At 29.7% G+C, this 18,545-nt stretch overlaps 2 protein-coding genes across 6 annotated transcripts; both read right to left on the bottom strand.

The window, feature by feature from the left end:
• Positions 1-2,274: 2,274 nt before the first annotated feature.
• On the bottom strand, positions 2,275-8,824 carry LOC149498048 (ABC transporter G family member 15-like). The gene is made up of 8 exons (XM_089717534.1): positions 8,300-8,824; positions 5,890-5,969; positions 5,195-5,779; positions 4,979-5,113; positions 4,324-4,608; positions 3,971-4,243; positions 3,784-3,891; positions 2,275-2,789 (listed from the first exon to the last, which is right to left on the bottom strand). Exons 1-8 carry the CDS (start codon positions 8,475-8,477, stop codon positions 2,451-2,453), a joined length of 1,983 nt encoding a protein of 660 aa, XP_089573660.1. The 5' UTR covers positions 8,478-8,824; the 3' UTR covers positions 2,275-2,450.
• A 2,608-nt stretch (positions 8,825-11,432) lies between these two features.
• On the bottom strand, positions 11,433-16,427 carry LOC119369512 (P-loop containing nucleoside triphosphate hydrolases superfamily protein). 5 transcript variants are annotated; one of them, XM_089717529.1, is made up of 9 exons: positions 16,097-16,427; positions 15,907-16,014; positions 15,723-15,800; positions 14,378-14,519; positions 14,170-14,240; positions 13,427-13,523; positions 12,674-12,891; positions 11,901-12,096; positions 11,433-11,776 (listed from the first exon to the last, which is right to left on the bottom strand). In XM_089717529.1, exons 1-9 carry the CDS (start codon positions 16,259-16,261, stop codon positions 11,715-11,717), a joined length of 1,137 nt encoding a protein of 378 aa, XP_089573655.1. In that variant the 5' UTR covers positions 16,262-16,427; the 3' UTR covers positions 11,433-11,714. The 5 variants fall into 5 exon arrangements, with proteins under 5 accessions (XP_089573655.1, XP_089573656.1, XP_089573659.1 ...); XM_089717530.1 differs by having other exon boundaries at positions 15,907-16,011; XM_089717533.1 differs by having other exon boundaries at positions 11,715-11,781.
• Positions 16,428-18,545: the final 2,118 nt, after the last annotated feature.

Genomic DNA, 18,545 nt, shown 5'->3' with positions numbered 1-18,545 from the left:
ATGACAGAGAAGAGAACTAAATGAAGACTTGCAACTTCACACCTGTGTCCTTTTTGCTTTCATGGATAGGGCAACCATATCAAACTAACGTATGCATAAAGTTACAGAAAATGGATATCTCAAAATAATTTTTCTCATCGGGGGTGTATTTTCCTTTAAGGTTCAAAATAATACAATCATAAAGTTATAGAAAAAGAAATTAAACCTTTAAATTCAAGTTAGTTTCTTAAATACTAGTTTGATGATCGCAGGATCGAGTCGTGGAATCGACGTCTTCTGTGATTGAAAATTGGCCATTTGTATTATTAAATTTTACTAAGTATCCTTCAATAATTATATTGAAATTGAATTGAAATGCTGGCAAATTGACGAGTTTCAATTTATTGTAAAAATTGAAAAATAAAAGAATTGCATCGTACAAAAGATCGTGAATTATCGAGCAGTTTTTGGCATATGAGTAGGTATGCCTCTTAATTGAAGGATGTCTATCAGCTCTAGATTGCTATCTAGGGCAATAAGTATGACAGAAGAAATAAAAAAAAAAAAAAAACAAAAAAATAATAAATAGGACAGAAGGCTAAATAATTGCATCAAATAATTTTCTCACACTGCCATAAAATAAAAATTGCTATTTAAAATAATATTACATCTATTCTATAATACTTGTCGCTTTTGAAATTTCACGTCTTTTGAGAAAATTATTAAATTTATTTAAATTGCAATAAATTATTGAGTAAATTGACTATATTACCCTCAATTTAATACCAATTCTCTAAGAAAATTATTAAATTAAAGTAAGAATTATTGGTCATATAAAAAGGATAAACATGAAAAAAATATTTATTATTTCTTGAAACTACAAATTTAATAAGTATTTAGAAACAAATTATTTTTTCAAATGCGACAAGTATTATGGAATAAAGGTAATAATAATTTTTTCACTTTTATGTTGTAATAAATTTAAATTCTACCAACATCATAAATTCAAATTTTATTAAAAAATAATTAAAGTTCACTACCAATAAAGTTTAGTTAGAGTAAAAAGCAACCTCAATTTTCATAAAGGTAAAAATATATAAATTCGAACCCGAAAAATATATTTATTGAGAGAATGAAAATCTTTTACGTTTTATATCCTAAAAAGATTACATCTCCTGACAATATGTAATTAATATATATATATATATATATATATATATATATATATATATATATATATATATATATATATAAACTTGGAAATCATTTGTCAAATCTAATGCCACAAAAAGTTGCTCAAATTAAAAAAAGAAAGCTTGATAGTATAATTATGTTATCAAATTATTTAAAGTACTAAATAAATATAAAAATTTTAATTTTAAATTTTGAATAATATTATCAAGTATTACCATTTGAGACCATGTGAGCGTGAAGCACGGTTAAGGCATTGACCGGCTGAACCGACACAATTATTTGAGGTATGCACCGTTTATGACATTATGTTGAAAATGAGGGTTGTCGGAGAAAAATTAAGGTAATGAATGAATAATAATATTTCATCATCACTTCAGCAATCGGACAACGACCATTCATTAACAATTCTATTAACTAAAAGACAAGGGAACTTCCCACGCAAGAAAAAATTTTTTTCTCAGACAATGTAGGTCGTTTTGAGTATTTTAAAGAGTAACAAATCATATTTTTCTAATATTACTCTTATTTACATTAAATATAATAACTATTTTCAGAAGTTATTCTTGATTTTGAAATAAAGGGTAATTTGATTAAATTACCTTTAGTTATATTATAATTTAGGAAAATTAATTCTTATTTTAATCCGATGTAAAAACTTTAAATGACTTATATTTTGAAATAGAGTAAATATTTACTAATTTGGAATTTGAAGGAACTATTGAAAGGCATCTTCTTTTTGGTTATTATTAAGTGATATCTTATTATGCATATTTTTTTCTGGAGATAATAAAGATTATTTTAGTAAATAATTGAATAAAATTCATCATATATACTCCCTCCATTTCAAAATATATTTAAGATTTTTGCACATGAATTAAGGAAATAATTAATTCTCCTAAGTTATAACAAAATCAAGGATAACTTGGCCTTTTATTTCAAAATTAAGAGTAACTTATAAAGATATATATTGTATTTAATATATAAATAAGGGGTGAAATTGAAAAAAAAAACATTTATTACTTATTAAAATATCCAAATCATCTTATAATTTGACATAAAAAAATCACTTTAAAAGAACTTATATTTTGAGACAGAGTGAAATATCAAAGAATATAAGTAAAATAGATTTAGGCAATATCCTTGTTTTCATGCTAATAATTAATTTTGGTAGCACTTGCTCAATTTTTACCTATTTGTTCCAACAATTATTACAAAATTAACTTTTTGGGCAAAGAAGAAAAGAAAGTAAATTTCATACCATCTTTGATTTTTATATTCTAATTTGGGGATGTTGTAGAAGTGCCTTCTTGAGGATGGAGAGGCTTGTAAACTTTGCTTGCCAATGAAACTCTCTTTGAAAGCCATTTAGGAGTTCTCCTTGTATGCAGCACCCTTGGAGATATTGCTATTATTGCTCTCTTTTTGTATTTGAGTATGATGTAAAAGAGTATTCTGTGAACTAATAATAAGCAAATTAGGGCAGATAAATCCCACCATTTGGAGTGACCAATAGGAACTCCAAAAATTGTTTGAAGGGCTTTTTCTCCTGTTAGCTTTGGATTTCCTGGCAATAGTGGATCAAACTCAAGCCCAATCATCTCATTCTTGAATTGCCCCTATATGAATATTACAATGCATATCATCAAAACTAGCAATGTATAGTATTAGTACACACAATTAATGTGGTAAATCTTTTATTTTGGTTTTAATCATGTGTTAGAAATTTATTCGCTTAACTAATTCGGATTTGCATCAGGAAGGCCCTCAAGAGGAGGCAAACCGCTCCTTCCGAGTGTTTGAAGAGACTCTATATTCAGAGTTCGAACTCGAGACCCCTGGTTAAGGGAAAAGGGATATTTGCCATACCATCTCACTTCTTGGGGTAATGTCGTAAAAATTTATTAGGATTGAATTCTACTGCATTTATATGTTAATTTTTAAAATTCGTGTTCTATCTTGTTCATGTTTTTACAACACTTGTCTCTATCTACATTCTTCTACAACCATTTATTATATAATTCTATAAATTTTTCTATAATTCTGATTATTGCACAATCTCATAATACTAAGTAGATTTTACAGATAGAGGTGAGTATTCGGTCAATTCAGCCAATTTAAATAATATTTTTAACCGAAGTAAATTAATTGAAATTTTTTTTTTTACTTAAAAGAATTTAATTGAACTAATTTTTTAACCGAACTTAATCAAATTGTTTTGGCAAAATTAATTTTTATTATTAACCACACCGAAATTAAAGAAAATGAAAATCTAATTAACCGAATCGAATTTAATTGAAAGTTGTGATTAAAACTTTAACCGAAATAGGAAATCATTGCTTAATTAAAATAAAAACTGAAATATTTTTTATTTTTAAAATTTTATTATCTATTTAATAAAAAATGACGTAGTTTTGAGAGTTGGTTAATTTGATTAATTCCGTCTGCTTAACTATTAACCGATTACCAAAAATTTCCGATTACCAAAAATTTAATTTTCTTTAACCGAACATTCATTCACTGAATTGAATTGGTCGAACCAAATGTTCAACCTTGTTTACAGACATCAGTTGAAAAACTATTCGTACAGCCTAATAATTGAGAATGGCATACCTGAATCGCCCACGTTGCAAAACTGATGTAAGACATTGGATAGCGCCAGAAGATCTTGGGAAGGTCAGGTAATGGCCTGGAGATTTCAGATGCCATCATCATAAACACCTGCATTTGAAAACTTGCAAACTTGCATAAATTATGAAAGTAGACAAAAAAATACAAAATGGTGAGAGTTTTGACTTACAATTACTCCAGTTCCAACTCCTATGCCCAACAAAACGTTTGACGTTATTGACGCAACAATCATCATGCAGCTTTCTATAACAGAAATGCAGCAAAAGAGATTGCAACAGAAAAAGAAATAGTGAGAAAATCCAGGATGAAAGTTCACCATGAAATAGATTATTGTCCCAGAAAGCAGAGATATAACAATCAAATAAGGAAATGATGAGAAGAAGTTGGATAATATGAACAAAGCCTCTCCATAATGCCCACTTAATCTTTCTCGACGAAAAACCTGATTCATAAATCACAATCACAAAATCAATAGAATGCAATTTTTCTAGCTAATTGTAGAAATGTAAGCAATTTCTCTACCTTCATTTCTTCAATAAAAAATGGTAAGCCTCCGTTAGACAAACAAATCATGAAGCCATAGACGAAACACACAACCTTTGCTCTAGCCACGATTGCTCCATTGTCTTTTCCAACATTGAAGTAGAGGGTTCCAATGCTTATTGCTACTAAAACGTATAATGCTATTCTTAACCAATAGTAACCGATGTCTCTATACATGTTGACGAAAGATCTATGAGTCAAAATGCAAAGTTGCTTCCACCTACAGCAATTGTTTCCTTTCTTTGATTCTACAATAAGCGCTTCCTGCAATAATTTTTACAAAGAGTCAAAGATATATAATTAAAATTTTTGCAAAGAGATATTCAAAATAACATCTTTTACTATAGAGTCGAAGTCGGTTGGTGTATTATACACTCATAATAGGGGTAGCACTCCGCTTTTAATAACTTTTACCAATTTGATGAATATTTCTTCGATTATAATGGTAACCAATGGATAATACGTGAAAATGTGAAAGATACGTGTATTTAAGACTTCACTTTCCGCATCCTTAATATATTTGTGAATCGTATTAAATCCACTTCACTCGCATAGACAAGATCTTACATATATAATGTTAATGACAAACACATGCACGAATGGATATGGGAATTGCAAAATGTTAAGCTCATACAATTGCTTCAATTTCTTGAATCTTCTTTCTTGCATGGATTGAAAACTCAGAAGATTTATACTTTTCAATAAGTGTTGCTCTAATCGCTGTTGTTTCCATTGTGGCTACTAGACAATTTGATGACTCTTTGTTTCCCTGCATGCGACTTGCAAGAATCAATTGCACAAACAAAAACAAATTAAATAACTCAATGCAAACATTTATAGATCAACTTACACAAAGCTGTTGAGCCCGCAGTAGAGTTTCAGTTACGAGGTCAAAATCCAAACTAATACACCGAAGAAAGTGATCAGAAGGGCTTCTTTTTGAAGGACAAGGGAACCCAGCATCTGCAAAAAACTTCAAAGCCATTTTTGCTTCTCCAAAATAAACAGTTTCTCCACTTGAAAGGAGGAGCAAATCATCAAACATGTCAAAGATATCATTACTAGGTTGGTGAATAGAGCAAATTACTATTTTTCCGTCATTAGCAATGTTTGTTAGAGCTTGAACAACAAAGAAAGCAGAAGCACCATCTAACCCACTAGTAGGCTCATCCAGAAACAAGATATGTGGTTGTGTTAAAATTTCAATGCTAATACTTAGTCTTTTCTTTTCACCTGTGCTTATACCTCTCATATGCCAATTTCCAATTTTTGTATTTGCACAATCTTCAAGACCCATTTCTATTATTGTGTTTTCAACAACACTATCCATCTCTTCTTTGTTCATTTTTGAAGAAAGCTTCACGTGAGCTGAGTATGCTATGGTTTCTCTTACAGTGAGAGTTCCCAAGAAAAAATCTTCCTGAGTGACATATGACTGCAAGAATTAATCAATTTAAATTTTAATTAATAACACCCAAGTAAGCTGTAATAATTTTTTAATTAAATATTTAAATTCCTTTTTCTTCTTTTCTTAATTATACTTACAACATCTCTGCAATCTATGCTTCTCTGCTTTCCATTGATTAGAACTTTTCCTGTCATTTTAACATTTGATGAAAGTCTCCCTGCAGATACAAATTAAAGAGGGGAAAAAAAAAGTTAGGTGTAACAGAAAGATCTTAGCAAAATAAAGAAGAGAAGCAAAGTATAATTCATTTGATTACGTTTCTTTCTTTCCGCATTTTCTTTTCTAAAGCATTTTAAACTGGTTATTATGTTTAAGATAAAATATCCTTAATATAAAAACTTAACTTCACCGAAAAAGAAAATAGAAAAATTAACTTGAAATGATTTTCATATGTTGAGAATAAATTTAATATGAAAAATGGATGAATAATTTTTGTGACAAATGTATAATCAAATATATATTTACGAATGAATTTTCACTAAATAACTTAAATATTTTATTAGAAATACTTTTTTTTTCAAAAAATAATGTACTGTTGCATTTTATTTTATATATATTGGTTTATATATATATATGTATTGGTTTATATATATGTGATATTTTGCATCTCTTTCTCTTATCTCATGAGAATGAGAGGTTTCCTGATTAGGTTATATTAGGTTTTTGTTTAACATTTTCGAGTTAGTCATAGATATATTGGAAAAACCTATTCGCTTGGGGGTAAATTTCTAAAAATATTAAATTTTTCGAATAAAAATATTGATTTGTACATATTTCTATACTTGAGCAAGAGGAGAGGAGATAACAGTCAAATAAATTCCACATAATCTTGATAAAATTTGCTTGAAAATATAATTTAATCTTGAAAATTTAATCAACTATATATCAGTTAAAAGATACATCTTTAAACATATTACAAAACATATTTAAATTTTAAAAATACAGTAATAGAATATAATTTTTTTTTCCCCTGCTTATTTTTCTACCTCAAATTTTTATTTCATATAATAATTCCCATGTTAGAATATCAAAAATATCAATAGCTTCTCTCATAAGTACACTACTGTACAGATGTTGAAATGACAAAATCAAATTTTGGAACTAGGGGTGAGACACGTGGCTGCCTGCAAGAATGATGAGGCTGCAATGAAGTTCTTTTGTAGCCACGTGGGAGTGGGACCCTGACTCACATGTCAAATTGGCAAAACATTGCGATCCAAGAAAAAATTTGTCAAATGGGAATATATATTCAAAATATCGATATTATATATATTAACTTAACTTAAGATCAGAAATGAAATTTTTCTCACAAAAAAAAAAAAAAAAAAAAAAAGATCACAAATGATTTAATTATGAATAGTAAATTTTGTTGTGCTTCTTATTCTGTGATAAACATGGCCAGTTCATTGTACCGTCGGTTCTGGTTCACGGAACTGAGGGTTCAAATTTTTTAAAATGTTGAACCTGAATCTGCCCTTAAACTGCCGGTTCCGTTAACGGTTTCCGACGATATATGTTTTTTTTTTAAATCGGTTTTAATGTTAGATCTTTCTTTCGTACATATTAATATGAATTTAAAAAATATTGGTAAATTTTATTTTAAATAAATTTTAGAATGCTTATACTCATATAGGAATAAAATTAATTAATTTTACAAAATAATCAAATAAATTATCACTTTATTTTGTTTAAATGTTATTAATTAAATAAATTATAAGAAAATTTTGAAAAATGCTTGAAAAGAATGTAATTTTAAACTTAGAAAATAATTTAAAAGGATAAAAAAAAGTTAAAAATAATATAAGTTTAGACTAAATATTTCTCTCTTTTTTTACCATTTTACTTTTTAGATTTTTAACTTTTAAAGTAAAGTATATTTAAAAAAAAATTCTCAAATAAAGTATATAAAATAGGCTATGTGATTATCATTTTGAAAATAAAAATAAGAAATTTTTGGTTCGAACCGAACCGGAACAGCCGGTTAACTGCCGGTTCGGGGCCGGTTCCGATTCATATTTTAACATTCACATGAATCTTAACAGGCCTTTGAACCTCAGTTCATGTTTAAAATTTTGAACCATCGGTTTCGCTTTAAAATTTTGAACCACCGATTTTGATCCTGTCTTCAATTCGTCTACAGTACGGTTCGGTTCCAGTTAAAATCGAACTGGTGGCCATGCCTATTCTGCGATAGGAAATGACTTTTTTAAAAAATTTCCTTTAAATATAATGTAAAAAAAATTTTTTAAAAGAAAAAACACCATGTAAAAAATTTTGCTTAATGTCTAAAATATCAAATCTATTAGTGAGAATCCTGAAAATAAAATCCTTGAACGTGTTTAATTATTTTTTACGTGTTTTTTTTCAAAAATTTGAATATAATGAACATATAGAAGATCAGAGAGAGGGGAAAAAAAAAAAAAAAAAAGAAAGAAAAGAAAAGAGAAGAAAAATGAGAGAGAAGTATATCTACAAACATATACATACCAGCCAAGGAATCAAGTAGGGTTGATTTTCCGGAGCCGGAAGGACCCATGACGGCCATGATTCGACCTGGTTTAGCAAAACCAGTAAGCTTAGTGAGCAAAAACTTGCTTCTTGATGCATCATTCCCCTTATTGCCTTTTAGTAGCTCTACTGTTAGATTCTCCCATACCAAGTACATGGCTCTGTATGAATATCGATCTTCACTTTCTAGCTTCTACATATATATATATATATATAAGTTTTCTCTGCAGCTTCATGCTCTCGTTTCTTCTCTCTCTATCTAAAATGGCAGCGACTACCAAATAGAAATAGAGGATCAAAGTAACACTAGTATGCAGTGTCTTCTTCAACGTTTAATTATAAAATTGATTGTTTTGGTTTTGTCAATATCTCAATTATTTTTATCAATTAATTATAAAATTGATTGTTTTGGTTTCGTCAATATCTCAATTATTTTTATCAATTAATTCTTTGTTTGGAAAGGAGGATTTTTATGGAGGAAAGAAGGAAAATTATCAAGGAAAAAGAATTTCCTTTGTTTGGAAATGGTGAGGAAAATATCGAATTGAGAGAGATGGCCAATTAAAATTAATTTGAAACTTAAGAGAGATGGCTTAATAATATAACTAAAATAACTTTTTGTATATGGTTTAGTTTGGATTATTCAAATAAAAAAAATGAAATTGAATTGTAAACCATTTTTTTCAAAATTTCTAAACCAAGCTATTTTTCCTTAGTAGCCAAACTGAATTAAACTGTCTAATCTGATTTGGTCGAGCTGAATAATGAATGCCCATGTTTCTCCTGTTTAGCAAAATTACAGATTTGTTCAAAAATTTCAATATTGTTAAATTATTTAATCCTTTCATTTAATTTTTTTATGTTAATATTACTTGATTCGTTCCACTTTGATAGCAAATGTCATTACAAGAATTAAAAAATTATTAGAATATATTAATTTTCTAAAAATATATGGTAAAATTTTAAATGAGCATTTGACGTAGAATAAGATAAAATATTTATTTATGGCTGTTAAACCGGGACTACAAACAGCCTAAGGCTCCTGAAATTTGTTAAAAATTTTCTATTTAGCCATTTTTCAAAACTTTTTTCCATTGAGTCCATAGGCTTCCCTTATTCTAAAAACTTTAACAGAGCGTGATTAATAATAATAATAATAAAAAAAAAAGGGGCTGAAGCTCCAATCATCTTCTCAAACGATGTCATTCTTCTTTAGTACATCCAAAACAAAACCCTAAAATTGCAGAGGAGAAACAAAGCAACAAAGAAATTTCAATACTTTGGATTCAGTGAGGCTGAGTTTTAGATGGCAAGCAATAAGAGAGATAGACAGAGTTATTTGTGACGGATAAAAGACAGGAAATGTGGAGATTCAGAGAAACGATAGTTAGGGCTTAATAGACAAAGATTTTTAAAAAAAGGGTTAAAAAATAAATTTAATAAAGTTCAGGGTCCTCGAGATGTTTTAATCCCAACCCAGTACACGTGCTATTAATTAAAATATCATTAATGACTTGTACGGGAGTAGATAAGAGGCTGGTTATGATAAGCCCAATTTACCCTCCCATCCGAATATCTAATTTATAATAAATTTAGATTTTAATAATACGACCTACTGTTATAATTGATCACAATATTGCTCTATTTTACTTATTAACGTGTATAATAATCATTGGACATAATAGTAGTGTCGGCTACAGAACGGGACATATGATTAATGATTAGGTGTAAGCCCACTTATTACTTATTCGTTTTGGGACTGTCAAGGATTAGCTCCACGTCCCATCGCATGTCCTATCTATGGCAACTGCGTACAACTTTTTTAATTCTTTTTTTTTTTTTAAATTTTTAGATTTAAAACAGAAATATTGCACTTATAAAATTTCACAAAAGTAGTCCAGATTTTTTTATTTTTCTTATTTTTATTGAGATTGTTAAATTAATACTCCGTTTGTTTTCGTAAAATAATTTATAAAAAAAAATAAATTTATTAAAAAATATTTTCATAAAAAATATTTTTCTTAAAAAATATTTTTAAAATGACTTATTTTTCGTTATTTGATTGTAATATTGAAATTAATTAAAAATATTAAAGACTTTATCTCATAAGAGTATAAAAATATTAATAATATTAAAAATTTTATAATTTTAAAATTTTATTGTTAAATATGAAAAGAATGCAAAACAAAAATGTAAATTATGAAAACTGCAAAATATGAATTTATAAAATTTTATCAGTATCCAAAAAATGTTTTACTAAAATGACTTAATTTTCCTTTGATCAAGAAAATTTTTTCTATTAACTTATTTTTCTAAACACCTCAAACAATGAGAAATTATAAAAAACATTTTCCTACAAATTATTTTACAGAAATAAACACTCTTAACTCTCCTAATTTTTTTTTTTGAGTAAAATTAACTATATTAATAGTTGTCAGCTGCTAAACTAAGATAAAAATATTCAATATTTAATTTTAAAATCAGGGAAGACTTCTTTCTTTCTTTTTTTTTTTTTTTTTTTTTTTTTTTTTTTAAGAATAAGTGAAATAAAATCAATCATGTATTAGTTTAAATTATAATTTTCATAAAAATGAACTCTAACCATAATGCTTTTATTTTATATATATAGCCATATTTCTTAATATGAAATAATAAAAAATTAAATCACTTCTTCTATTCAACTTTTTTTTTCTTTTTTTTTTTTTTTGAAAATCAAAATTGAATACAATTCATAACATAGTACGGGTTCATTCCCCTCTGTTATATGTATATCTATCCACATTCATACATATATAAAAAGATACGTGGCTTACTACAATTTTATTGTTGATAAACCAGAACTGAATTATTGTACCTATTTATATCATCTGCATAAACATCTTTAACTCAATTACACATTTAATATTATAAACTACATATATAACAATTTTAATCCATTTTTTTTTATTAAGATTTGAAATATTACTAAATATCCAATTCCCTTTAAAAAACAAAAACAAAAAATCAAAACTTGTTTTTGACAAAAATTACGGATTTTAATCCCCAAGCCAATCAAGAGAGATTCAGAAACCCTTAATCAAAAAATTGCCTAAGGATATTGAGACTGTAGGAGAGAAGAAAACAAGAGATACATACTTGAAATTATTTTGGTGTAATGTAATGTCTGATGATTTAGTAGCACTGAAATGATATAGTTCAAATGCATATGCATATGACCAACTATAGCTAGATTCGAATTAGGGTTCGAACGAGTTTATCGCTGCTCATTCTACCATCATCAGTATTTCAAAATGGTTAGTGGAGAGTTACCAGCTTGAGTTCCCAATTATGCTCATTCTGCCATTCAAGCTTTAGTAACCACATGGCAGGCTCACTAGCACATGAACAAGTCACCTCAAGAAAAGAAGCTCATTTTTTTTTTTTTCAAAGTGAAAACCATTTGGTTATTAGTACAGCCTGTGCTGCAGGGCATGTCAGTTGAGTGCAAAAAAAAAGACATATTAATTAAGGAATTCAAGCAGATTCTACGATACAGAATTGACATCAGGAACATCGTCAAGGATGAAAGGACCAAGTTTACCTGTCCTAAATAGAGTTAGAAACTTCTTGGATACCATCAAACGAGCTTCAGATGCCTTATGAGGTATCCTCAATGCCTTCTGCAGCACTTCAAACTGCTGTTCTATAAGATTCTCCAAATCATTCTCGTCTTCCACATTACCATTGAATTCCTCAAGACTTTTGTACAGGGCAATTTGGACTTCAGTTACAAGATCCTGCACGCGAGCAAGAGCAAAGACCAGATATTTAGAAATGACAAACAAATAAAGGCCTTGATATCCCAGTTACACTATCTAGCAGCATGAGACTATGAGTAAAGCACAAAAGGTATAGATCCTTAAAAATTCATTACAGAATTGAAGGACAAGGATCGGGAGCAATTTTTTTATTTATTTTAACCTGATAGTCTGGAATTTGATAAAAAAAGAGAATAATTCATATTTGCTTCTACTTAAACGATCATCATGGTACTCCCTGTTCATTTTGTGGTACAATAAGTTTTAATGCAGCAGGAGAAAAGAAGGAAATGGCCATCTCTTATTACCAGGTGCATGACTTATGGCATCAAAACTTTAAAACCAATATATATATATATATATATATATATAGAATTATACTACATGGTAGTAATACAGCATCCACACATTGTATACTAAGACCTCTCAAGTAGAACAGTAGAATTGGTAGGGACTGCACATCATAATTTCAATGATCAGCAAAAAAAGAGTTATGTTTATTACTTCATTGACCATTTTGTATTACAAAATAAAGAAAGAGGGAATATCTTATGACCTCAACATACAGCACATCAGACACATTTGGTAGCTTCTTCCTCTTCGGCCGAAGATCTTTCAGATTGTATTCATGTTTATCATGAGATTCATACCGAATCCCTTCCATTTTTCTGTTATTCCAGTGTCTCCAATGAAGTGGAGTGCCTCGAGTATTTAAAACAGCCAACAAGTATTGAGCAATGCGCTCTTCACCTACAATAGAATCTTTGACAGATCCTGCAAATGCATTCACGTATGTAGCTTTTAGTTAGACAAAAATACAGTTCATAGTGACAATACTCATTAAAAGTAGCATATGGATAGACAGAAGTTTCCTGAACTTAGTGGAGCTCATGGACTTGTGTACCTAGGCAAATCAATCAAAGGAAAAAGGAAAAGTAAAAGATGTCAGGAATATGAACTAGATGGTTAGTAACCACTTGGATTCTATTAATAAAGCTACCAAAAAAAGTTTCTAAATATGAACAGAGCAATAGATTACTTGAAAATGATTTTCTAACTGTGATATTGTGTTCAGTATCAACTACATTTCAATTTATGTTAACAGACAAAGTAAGCTTACAGGAATCACTTCCCATATAATTTATTTTTTTAAAAGTAGCAAATAGAGCCTAACCAGAGTAGAAATTCCAAAAGTTGTAGAATGCATACTGCTGTCAACATGATTCTCACTCTCATATTAAGAAACAGGATTACTGGGAACTAATATCTGGTAGAATGCACAAGAAATTAGAAAAAGAAGAATTTAAACCTGCAAGAGCTAGCTTTAATCCTGTTTCTATATCTGGGATACTGGGAACTAATACACCCGGAGTGTCCAGAACGTATATACTGGGCTGATGAGCAATCTGCAAATCAACATTAAAACCATAAGAATCCAACATTAATGGACTATCAACAAGAAGGAAGATCATGACCATATTGACTAAAAAATAAAGCTTGAAAGCTTGTCAACAGCAAAAAAAGGGGAAAAGATGGAGAAAAAGAAAATCTAAATATAAAATTTAAATTTAGAAAGAGTGAATATAATTTATAAATATTTAAAACAAGCAACATCAAGCAACATATATGCTAAAAGTTCTGGGGACAAAAATCTGTGAACTTGTCAAAAGTGTTTTTGCCTTTTAGCCGAAGGACATTTGCGGTTAGGTAACCGTCTATCTATCTACTTCTCTCTTTTACGGTGATGGACGGACAAGAAAATAAGGGTCATTAATATGACAACCGTTAGCAACTTAGGTGATGGACGGATGAGAGAAGAAGGGTCATTAATATGACAACATGCAAGATGTGCCAGTGATTTGCTACTTACAAAGATAATAGATAATAAAGCATGTTATCAAAGTTTATAAAACCAATGAGATACTATTTTACACATGTTTACATGCTTACATGTGACCAGGAGAAAAAGCACTATACACCCGAACTTATGCACAACGCACACACATGGATATACTCTCCAAAAGAAAAGAAAATAAATAAAATAACTCAGACCTTGTAACCCGCAATATCTTGAGTAACACCTGGCAGTGGGCCTACTGTAGCTCGCTTCATTTTCTCCTGCACTATGTAGGAAACTCAAACTGTCACTATTCAAAGTCTTCAAGATCATAAAAACTGATAATTTGAGTTGCATGCAAAATTATGGTACATTTTCCAAAGGCAGCTTATCTTACTATCGCTGAATACAGCAACATCTTACCAGGAAAGCGAGAATGTGCAATTTGATGGATAGAATTTATCAAAGCTGATTTCCCAACATTAGGAACACCAACCACCATAACAAGAAGAGTAGGTTCCCTTGAAATCACCTCCTTCAGTTTAAACTCCACAAGTTCAAGAAGCTTTAGGCATGAGAACCATCAAGAAGACAAAGTTGAACAACCATGGAATTACACAAGCAAATTAGATACAGAATTCAATTGAATTTCAAAACATAAACATATACAGTCAATAAAATATATTGGATCAATTACATAGAAGGATAATTGCATGGTTAAAGCATGTGCAAGACTATCTGACGGGAATAACATAAGTTCAGCAAGTGTCAAGTCCATTTCAAATTCTTAGAAATGTAGTAAAAAAATTGAAATACTATTACAATGAAGAAGAAATGTCAGAAAAGGAAACAGAGACAGTAGAACTTCTCCAAAACCAACTCAGTATTCAAGGGATTACACACCCACGAGCACAGCAGTATAAAAAGGTGCAGCTCAGATCATGTCATTAATTTGTTTAATGAGGGATGGAGTGTGCATATGCTACTTCCATTTATATTCAAAATCCCTCGCACGTCCTAAAAGACCAAAACATGGTTGAAGCCGATGCCTACTTCTATTGTGCATGATGCAAAGTAAGCATTTTGGTACTTCATTCTCCAACCATTTAAAACTTGCTGAACTTCTTCCTTTCCTCTACCATTTGAAAATAAGTTAACCACCTCTTATATACACTGTTTTCCATGAGCTACTTTAGTTGATAGGGAGGAAAAAGGGAAATAAAGCTTAAACATCTTGTTCAGGTGAAGGACTTCATGTGTGTAACTAGTTATTGAAACCAGGAAACACTATCCTAGATTTGTTTTTACATAATTGTAAACAATCCTCATCACAAAACAAAATAGGATTATCATCCTGACCAAGACAACCTATAAACAAAACTGCTCAATTCAAGGTTTGGCCTTCAGGTTTCCATCTGAACCATTAGATTTGTTAAGCTTTAATTTTTAGACGCTCCAACCATAAGTGAAGCAAAGAAACAATATCTAAGACTAGTTATGAATAAACAAGTAAAACCTTTGACTTTTGCGATGAAAATGAAATATAACAGTATTTAATTAATTAGAAATAAAAAGAAATTATCGTCGTTTGCTTGAGAAGCATACCATGCTTCACTTAAAACCAGTAATTAAGAATGACCCTTGGTAAACATGAAAGAAATTTTCTTTTCCTCTAACTACTCCTCGGAGACCAAGGAAATACTAAAAAATTATCGATTCTTATTTAAAAAAAAAGGGGGAGAAATTTACAATTTAGATATCTACTAACCTTCTGAACAGAACTCTTGCTGTTGGAATTTATTGGAATGCAATCCATCTTGCACGAATCAAAATAATGAACCCATTTCTATAACAAACAAATATAAAATATATAAGCATCATATCATCAAATAAAAATGGACTATAAACACAGAAAAGAAACCATTTCAAAGAGAAAACAAAAGAGTACTTACATGCATTATATTAGGATTGGCTAAATCTTTCTTGTTGAGAGCAATTACACGTCGTTTGGAAGAAAGCTGAGGCTGTAAATCTTCGTTTGCAGACGATAAAGGAATCTGCTAAAAAACAAAGCGAACGAAAAAAACTCAAAATTCTATTAGAATTGAGAGACACAGAGATGGAAGCAGAAAGGGTACGGACACGAGAGTCGCGGACTTCAATGACGAGGTCAGCGAGCTTGAGGCGATTGCGGATTGCGCGGGTGGCGGCAGCCATGTGACCGGGAAACCAGTTGATGACTCCACCTCCTGCGTTGAAAGCCATCTCTCCTAATCCCTTCTTCACTATTCCCTTTAACCCTCCCATTTATTTTCACGTACTTAATCTCTCTCTCTCTCTCTCGTAATCAATCAGATTACTTTCAGTTTCTGCCTCAAAGGTCTAAAACCCTTTACCGTTTGTTTCCAGGGAAAATGGTTTTCCGGAGAAGGCAACGCAGTGATCAGCAATTCGTTGCTTCTCATTTCTTTAGAAAGGTCTTTTCCTCTGTTATTAGTAAAGGCCCAAACTTTTGACCCATGTACATGTTAATTTTTGATGGTAGGCCCAAAGCTTAAAGCCCAAAGTCTAAAGGCCAAACCCAATTTCAACTTCAAGTCCAAAAGATGTTAGAAGATTGTCGAGAAAGAATGTTCAAAATTGGCCTATGGTTTATTCTCTTTTTCAGACAGGAAAGAAAAAACTCCTCATCAGACAAAGCAAGAGTTAAGGTGTCTGGTTTGCTACTAAATTTTATTTTTTTTGACTCAAAAATATACATTTTAATTTATAATTAATTTAAAAATGAGTAGTTAGTTTAATCGTTTGGTTAATATGGTACTTAAAAGTAAATTAATTTGTCGTGATGACCAAAAAGAGTAAAACCAAACCAAACTCCATGTTTCAAAATTACCGAACCAAAATGGTTTGATTCGATCGCTTTAATCGTTTCAACCCAGAAGTACTTTAGACATGATAATATCATGACCTTTTTTATCGGGAAAATAAAATTATTTTATTAATTAAATCTATGAAAAACTTAATAGTATATCTAAGAAGTTAAACCAATATATCAGGATAATATTATGAATAAAAATACATTTTCACCCACTCGTAAATTGAAACCAAAAGCTCAAGCCTATTGCTGCTGGTGGTGGAAAAGATCAAATCCCCTTGGGACTTTTGCTAGGGAAGTTTGAAGCACGCAACGATGACTATGAATGATAATAACATGTAGTATTGATAGTTAGATCTCATGAGTCTCTTTTCTTATATATATATATATATATATATATATATATAATTGGCAGCAATTTCTCATATCTTTGCATGGAATGGTATGGCAGACAGGATATATAGGGTTGGTTTTATCATCAACATATATATACACAAACGTACAACTCTTTTCTTATTTAACCCGATGACAGTTCAGTGGCAAAAAGCACTTGAATGGTTGATCACGATGACTTTGATCATTGATTCGATCCTCCGTAACACCAGATTCCCCCTGGACCAACTTTTTTACTTCCCAAAATGAGCAGAATTAGTCATATTTAACATAGACAGTAAAAACAAACACGGACTCAATACCTGGGGGAAGTATCTAAAAAAAAAACTCTCTTCTTATTTAAACTATTCTTTGCTTTTTTGCTACTCTACGTATATACTATTTGATGTTACACCCAACTTGCACATATAAATGCACCTGCAATTTTCAACAAGTATTCCATGAAGCCATGAACTATCAGGAATCTTTTTCGTATGAGTTAGGTAATGATGCCCATGAGCCCATCTATGAGTTCTATATTTTATTTTATAGCTCTCAATTTTTGTTAGGTTAAACGCATCATATTGTCTTTAATTTTTATTTTTTAGTTGATCCAATCATATTCAATTTTTTTTTCAGTCTACATTGCTCTTAAAATTTTAATTTTCGATTAATTTTTTGAAAAATAAAAATTAAACTTAAATAAAGGAAAAGAGATTATAAGGTTGAATGTGAATACACCCAAGTTGAAAACTTTAAAAGTTCTAAAACAAAATTTAGATTTATCTATTATTATTAAACATGTTATTTATTATTTATGGTCTGTAGAGAAAAAAAAAATTAACTGTTTTGGTAATTGATAACTGTTAGACTAGTTTTTTATAAAATGCTAAAAGCTAAATACATTATCTTAATTTCTAAAAATCAGTTTCAAACGCTATGTTACCGAATACTATAAAAAATAGCATTTAGCGATTTAAAAAAAAGTCGCCGAACACAACATTAGTCACATTTCATTACATTCCATTTCTTTGTATCTACTGACCAAATTACAAGTTCACTAATCAATTTGGTTAAAAAATTCTTTTTCATCTAATTCTACCAATTGACAAAGTTGAAACGTTAATTTGATACTCAAGAGCCTTTTCGTTATGTAAATAAATATTGTTATTGGAAAATGAGCGACGTATACAATCACAAAACTATCTTATTTCTCTTCAATCATCAGAATTTTTCATTTATTTAGTAAGAGTTATTTATTTAGGTACCTTATATAACTATAATATTATTCCAGTTGATTTGATTTTGGATAAAAAGAATATTTTAACTATTATATTCAGAGTT

The sequence above is a fragment of the Jatropha curcas genome, chromosome 2 (genome assembly GCF_041381405.1).
Source record: "Jatropha curcas cultivar XTBG-Jc1 chromosome 2, XTBG_Jcur_1.0, whole genome shotgun sequence".
NCBI classification, from domain to species: Eukaryota; Viridiplantae; Streptophyta; class Magnoliopsida; order Malpighiales; family Euphorbiaceae; genus Jatropha; species Jatropha curcas.
Note: the sequence above shows the minus strand (reverse complement) of the source record. Positions and strands in the feature narration are given on the sequence as shown.

Excerpts from the sequence above, each read along its gene's own strand:
- LOC149498048 (XM_089717534.1), bottom strand. The coding sequence starts at position 8,477 with ATGTACTTGGTATGGGAGAATCTAACAGTAGAGCTACTAAAAGGCAAT. Across the intron at positions 5,780-5,889 it reads GCATAGATTGCAGAGATGTT|TCATATGTCACTCAGGAAGA; the intron begins GTAAGTATAATT and ends TAATTCTTGCAG. Across the intron at positions 3,892-3,970 it reads GAGTTGGAACTGGAGTAATT|GTGTTTATGATGATGGCATC; the intron begins GTAAGTCAAAAC and ends TTTCAAATGCAG.
- LOC119369512 (XM_089717529.1), bottom strand. The coding sequence starts at position 16,261 with ATGGGAGGGTTAAAGGGAATAGTGAAGAAGGGATTAGGAGAGATGGCT. Across the intron at positions 14,241-14,377 it reads TGCACATTCTCGCTTTCCTG|TGCAGGAGAAAATGAAGCGA; the intron begins GTAAGATGTTGC and ends TTTCCTACATAG. Across the intron at positions 13,524-14,169 it reads AAGATATTGCGGGTTACAAG|ATTGCTCATCAGCCCAGTAT; the intron begins GTCTGAGTTATT and ends GTTGATTTGCAG.